The sequence below is a fragment of the Fundulus heteroclitus genome, chromosome 9, assembly GCF_011125445.2.
Source record: "Fundulus heteroclitus isolate FHET01 chromosome 9, MU-UCD_Fhet_4.1, whole genome shotgun sequence".
Lineage (NCBI taxonomy): Eukaryota > Metazoa > Chordata > Actinopteri > Cyprinodontiformes > Fundulidae > Fundulus > Fundulus heteroclitus.
In genome coordinates, this window is record NC_046369.1 from 32,094,177 (window position 1) to 32,100,795 (window position 6,619).

General features: G+C 49.1%; 1 protein-coding gene across 4 annotated transcripts in view; it reads right to left on the reverse strand.

The window, feature by feature from the left end:
* The window catches only part of cpeb2 (cytoplasmic polyadenylation element binding protein 2), a 29,362-nt gene extending 24,381 nt beyond the window's left edge, over window positions 1-4,981 (reverse strand). For all 4 annotated transcript variants that reach the window (XM_036141505.1, XM_012861268.3, XM_012861267.3 and 1 more), the window contains exons 1-2: window positions 3,360-4,981; window positions 310-579 (exon numbers count right to left, since the gene is read on the reverse strand). In XM_036141505.1, the coding sequence (XP_035997398.1) occupies window positions 310-579; window positions 3,360-4,289 (1,200 nt within the window). In that variant the 5' untranslated portion in view covers window positions 4,290-4,981. The remainder of the gene's footprint in view (window positions 1-309; window positions 580-3,359) is intronic.
* Between the last annotated feature and the right edge of the window lie 1,638 nt (window positions 4,982-6,619).

Genomic DNA, 6,619 nt, shown 5'->3' on the forward strand with positions numbered 1-6,619 from the left:
TTGTGCAGGTCGAGCCCAGTAGACGGCCGCTAAAATACGTTGAAGCTTGTGGCTATATGGTGACAAAATGTGAAAGTAGCAAAGAGAACGGGAGAGAAGCAAACAGATGCAAATGAGGCGGCTGAGAGTCCGGCTGCAAACTCTACGTCACGATGCGGTTGATACGCATGCACCTCGATGTGTGCCCTGAATCCAACTACACGAGCATGAACGACCTCGGTTTTTAACATGACTTGACCCACGGGGCTGATCTAGCGCTGATGTCATCAGGTGACGGACCAGGAGTGGCCGATGCAGCGCAGCACGTACCTGCATGGGCAGCATGGTGTTGCTGTTGCTGTCTGTGCGAAACACGTTCTCCTCCATCCAGGACTTGGGCCCCAGGGATCCTCCAGAGCGCGGGAACTTGGGGGGAGCGATGACGTTGCTGGAGAAGGGCTTCTTCAGGGGCGAGGCGTGGCTGAGCGAGCCGGGCACGCCCATGCCACTCCCTCTGCGGTGGTCCCGGCCCCAGGGCATCCCCCCGGAACCCCAGCCATTCCCCTGATGGCTCCCCCACGGGGATGGCTTCACCATGGGCTGTGCGAGCGACAAGGAGAGGGAGCACACTGGTTTGAGGAAGATCAAATGCGTATATATATATATTCAGGTCATTGGCCATCTGGGAAGGTAAACGTGTAACATTGCGTTTAATCCTATCCCTGATTTCCCCTCGTCAGCCACTGCCGAACTTCATCTGCTCCTGTAATGGGTGGCTAGATAAGAAGATTTAGAGCTTTAAGACTAATACTAAGTATCCCGTGCCCTGCGACACCACCGCTGTAACTTACACACTCTCTCCACCTGGACCTGGTGTCTCCTGCTTCAGCATCATGCTCCGCATCCTTCTGGCAATCCCAGGGGGAAACCAAACGCAGAGGCGCTGGGTGCTCCTAAGCTGCCACACCTCAGTGTTTTCCGAGTGATGCTATAACTTTCATCTTACGGATGAAAAACACAATGTATTGGCTAAATAAAAACAGTTACTTGAGTCTGTTTTTGTACTGCAGCTACTAATGGATGGAAATGAGTGGTAGCAGTTTAATTGTGTTATTTTTAATTTTGATGAGGCAAATTAGTAGGACCCCCCCCCCCCCTTTCTCTAGGCGAGAAATATTTTTTACAACTGAATAGAACAAAATATTACTGGTAATTATTGTTTAAATGTGGGCTTTTTGAATTTAACCAGTTGTTAAGCTTACAAAAAAAGCCGACTCTCATCAGATTCTGGTTGCTTTCTGCTCCCATCCTGAGTATGAGCAGAGCAGCAGAGCATAAGCAGACGAAGGGAGACAGAGGGGACGTATCGAGAAATAATCTAGGGACAGGGTTCTGACATTCGTCTGTCGCTGATCATGATCAGCCGGGCCGGAAATAGGAAAATCTGAGCTTTTTTTCTTTTTAGCGATCGGTAAACACGCCACGCCCAATGCTGACACAACCCCACTGTGATGGTTTCGGTCGTTACCAAAGGGAAGAGGACCCAAAGTCAGCCGTGTCTTTTTGTTCCGTCAGAGAACGAAAAGACACATTTAAAAATTGGTGAGAGCAAACGCAAAAGCTGTTCGCAGCTTCAAGAAAGAAATCTATTTTCCATGGAGCCATGTCAGCGGTTCGTTCAGGCGGACTACAGCAAAGTTCCTCCGTTTTATCCTTCACAAGAGTCCAGTTCTGTCAGTCAGGCAACACGCTGGAGCCGCCTCTGGTTCTGATATAATTAATGATCGATAAGACAGAAAGGCCCTTTAATATCTAAAATGAATGATCTAATAAACTACATCAGACAATAAATCTGAGCTTTTTATCTTTTAAATACAACCACTGTCATCTATTTTGGATGAACCGTGGAGAGAAAGAGAGCATCTTGTTATATGATGCGCTCCTCTAATTTGAAGTGTGCCGTAACAAAGAAAGAAATTGTGGAATATAATCCATCTAGTCAAGTAGCAAAAGAGGTCTTCTAACATCCTCTTTATGGGTCGCCTTTCTAAAGATGCATCTGTCGCATAAGCTGGAGGATTTTACTTTATAGCCGGAGTTTTTCAGTCTCGTCCTGTTTTTGCAAAGGTCACGGTGTCGCTTTTTAAGTTAAACGCTTATTTGGAAGACAGCCCGGTTATTTAACGTATAGAACAACCTGTTTTGTTTTTAATGGCGTCATTTATAGTATTTGCACTGAATTAAAGTTGGAATCGGCTAAAATCTGTATCAGCAGGTCAGACTTTCACCAAAAATGGGACATCGTAGGGGGATGAAAATGATATAAATCGGCAACAAATCTCTGCTGGGTGCATCTCTTTGAACCAGACAGATGGGGCGTCATGAGACCAGAAGGACATAAGATCAGAGTGTCACAGTTTGTCTCGGCTTCAGAAGTGAGCTATGCCGGTGTCTCAAGATCCGAATGACGTCACCGCACGGAGAGCGGCCCACTTTCTGCTAGAACGCTCATAAAATGTGAGTCGGTTTGGACTAGCAGCTGATCAGGCTGGAGGGGTCGGGGTGGGGAAGGGGGATGTGAGGGGGAGGGGGGGGAACAACCATAATGTGATTGTCTTTTTTGCTTCCATGCAAATATATTTCCAATGGGACCAAATGGTGGAAGGGGGGAAGAAACGACAACGCTGCAGAAGCACGAGCGTCACACCCAGTCTCACACACACACTCCCAGTGTGCAAATCGCACGAGTAACCTGAAGCTGAGGGCTGGCGGCTCGTAAAACTTTCCTGCTGCAGGGCATCCTGCCGTCTTCCCTCAGGGTGTGCCGCGCCGCCCGACACACTGGAGGTTTTTCATTTCGCCCGGATAAGTGCCCATTGAGGACACGCCAACCCCGCGAGCCTTTGTATTCCCACTAAGCGAGCCACAAGACAGGGGTGGTCTGACGCCATGTGACTGCGTGCCACTGCCAGCTTCCAGGAGAGAACAACAGGAAGATTCAGCGATGCTCACTTGTCCCAGTGTTCCCTCTGTACGCCTCAAGGGGTAGAGACTCCATCCCTTGCATAATGCGTTATGAAAAGAAATATTTACCCCCTCAAAGACCCTGGCGGCAGATTTTAACACACGCACACACACATTCGGAGGCCGTGGCTGTGCCCTGCCAAAAGGTGTTCCCCACAACCTAAGCCATTATTCTCGCTAATAGGCCCTCGATTTCTCAATTTCATTGTGAAGCAATTGCTTTGGTTCAGTGGGTCGTTGAAGCATGCCTTTTTTTTTTTTTTTTTTTTTTTCTAACCAAAACCCCCCCGTGGGTAAAATACTGGCACACAATGCGCCACCTTCATGTGAGGCGGGGACGCTGTCCAGCAGCTCACCTGGTGTTGGTTGTAATTGTTCCTCTGCTGCAGGAAGGCGCCCTGCTGGGGGTGCATCTGGGGACTGACCGGCGACCTGCGGCTCTGCTGCTGCTGATGCTGCTGCTGCTGCTGCTGAGGGACGCTCATCTGAGGCGAGAAAGGACCGCTGAAGCCCTGCACGTTGATCCCGGCGCACGGATTAGCCGACACCGGCGAAAAGCTCTGGAAGAAGGCCGGGTTGATGGAGGACGGGATGCCCGGGTAGAAGCTGTTCTCGGAGTCCGCGTTGGGCAGCTGGCTGATGGCGCTCGGGTGCATGGGGTTGATGGAGGCGGCCGCGGGCGGGGGCGAGGAGCTGCTCTGCACCGACCAAGGGGTGCCGAAACCGGGGAGGGAGGGCGAGGACGCGCCGCCGCTGGCGCTTTGAATCTCCTGGGAGGGGAGGTTGGGGAAAGCGGCGCCGAGACCCCCGGACAGCATGCCGCCGGCGCCGCTGCCATTGCCGTTATTCAGATGGTGCGCGACGGGGGAGTCCATTTGGATCGCGTTGGGGTTTCTGGAGGAAGGCGATGGCGTCGCAGCATCGGCTCCAGCCGCCTCCACAGCAGAGCCGCGGGGGTCAGCAGCGCCGGGGAAGGGCTGCGGGTGACCGAGACGTCTCCGGGGCGGGGGCGACTCCGCCGGGACGAAATCCAGCGGCTGGTGCGCGCCTGTTCGGCCGCGCTGAAGGTCACCGAGCGGCTGCGTCGGGCAGCAACGCCCGGGGAAAGCGATCTGCTGGCTCGGGTGGCTGTAATCCGACGTGAAGGCGCTCAGCTGGCTCTCGGCGTGGACGGCTTGCTTCGCTGATCTGCCCTCCGAGCTGCTGCTGCTGCTGCTGCTGCGGCCGTCCTGCTCGGCTGATGGGGGGAACTGCGCGACTGTCACCCCCACAGGCTCATCCTGCATGTTGTGCTGATGCGCAGCAGCTGACAGGAAAAGAGGCGACGCGGCGGCGCTTCTGAAGGGCGAACCGGAGTGACTCTCGGGGAGCTGGCAGGGCGAGGCGCTGTGTCGCTACGCCGACTAATTCGACTAGAACTAAATTCGGCGTTTTATTTAAGCAGAAGAAGAAGAAGAAGAAGAAGAAGAAAAAATGCTTTTATAATCAACCACTATATGTGCGTGGCCTTTTTCAGCCGGGAGGTATGAGTGAATTGGCTGGAGGTGGAGAGGGGGTCAGGCCTAGGCAGAAATACTCGCCTCGTTCTCCGTCGTAATCTCTCCTCCTCTCGGCGGTCTTATTATTATCTACCTTAACGCCGAGCGGTTTCGGCCTGGTTGCGCTTAGCCTAGCCTGCGCGGCCCATTGCTTGTCCGAACCCTGGCTGCCCCCCTCCTCCGGTGAGCTGGGCTGCTGCGGCAGAGGATTAAAGATCCCCGACTCAAAGCACGTCACGGCCGCATCACGCCTCCGTGCGCCCGCCTCGAGCCTGCAGCCGCATTGTTTACGTCACTTGTTCATTATTCATAAAGTGCAGTAGGCCTACACACCCTCCCCACACCCCCAAAGGTATCCTACAGCAGGGCGAGGCCACATATTTGACTTTATTCTTGATTAATACTTGGTTTATGAAAGGGCATTCAGGTAATCAACGCACCAACGAGCCTGTATTATATACTGTGTATACAACGCGGAGGGCCAAATGTGTCACAAATAATATAAATATATTTAATAACAATTTGTATATGTCATAATTCATAATACATTGGAAATATGTAGGCTTACATCAAATACATAGCTATATGTAATTGTGTATATTAACTAGCATTAGCTTATTAAATATGTAGTCTAATTATTACATATAAATTAAAACTGCAAGTCAGACTAGAATTGTTGATTGTTATTTTTTTTATTTTATTATAATAATTTTTATGGTTCCTGTTTTCCAGTGTGGCACATGAAGTTGATTAAACTAGCAGTAACCTGATTGTTTGACGTCCACAGAAAGTAATGGTAGCTACCAGCCCCTTAGCTGGCTTTGATGGGTGAAGCTAACAAAGAAAATTAATTTACAATGTTCTGTGGCACAGGACTGAAATAATATATATTTTTGGAAATAACTAAAACAGTTTCATGTTTAATTAATTCAAAATTATTTGTGTTTTGATTTATTTGTAGTTTCAGTTATTTAAAACACCACTGTGTAAGTTTTGACTCAAGTATTATCTTAATTTGGGATTTATTAAATGTTCTTTTAGGTCATTATACAACATTTGGCACTTATCGATGCTCCATATGGGCTGCCCTTCTCAAAAATTTGCCTTTGTAACTTGAGAGGGTCAGATCTGTCCCTGAGTGGGTCAGGTGACCTAGAGCACCACTCTAGATCACCTGACTCATTCTAGGTTATAGCAGTGTGGTAACAACAAAACAAAACAGATATGACACTTACCTGATCAGACATATTTTTGGTTCTCTGATGTAGGATTTAATCTAGAGGGGTCAATATAGCCTTGTCTTTAGAAGTAACAATGACTTCTCAGTTTGCTGGTCTAAAGTGGTCTGCTATCAGATTCCGAAATACAGAGGGAGACTCTTTAAAGCTAGGGTCGGCCATTTTTCTGGAAGTTTCAACAACTCCCTTTTTGAATAACTGTGCATGCGCAAGACTGTCTTACCTTGCTCTTCCGCTCCTCAGGGGGATCGAGTGAAAAAATATCCCAAATCCACTCTGGTCTTGTTTCTTTCTACTGAGGCCTTCCTATTCTTCTCTTAAACTTGTACGTAGTTTGCTTCTTGCAACTCTCAGCCATTTTCAAAGTATACAGTGAGCAGTGAAGCTGCAATGAACGGCTAATACCGAAGCTAACCGCTAAGCTAACTGGATACATAAACACCAGAAGTGTGCATGCACATTGGCGTTACAGAATAATTGGCTAGTGGTACAACCGATAGATAAGGCGATACCCCCGGAACCTGAGGGACAGAGGGGGGTGAGAGCAGAACTAAACCTCTGACCAATCTCTGCCATTTGGCCCAAATGACAGAATTGATCAGAGTTTTTACAGGCAGGCAGGTTTTACAGAGATCTAATTTCTTAACCGCCATTTCCTGAATACACAATCTATTGAGTTGATTACTGTCAGGATGGAAAGTCCATTTCACCAAATATAGCTTTAATTTTTTCGATAGTGCAGTGTTGCAAGTGGCCTTCAGGGGCGCTAAACCTGGAACATACAGTTCTAGCAACCCTAATGGATAAAAGTTCTCAGTCAGGATGGGGCTAACATGATTA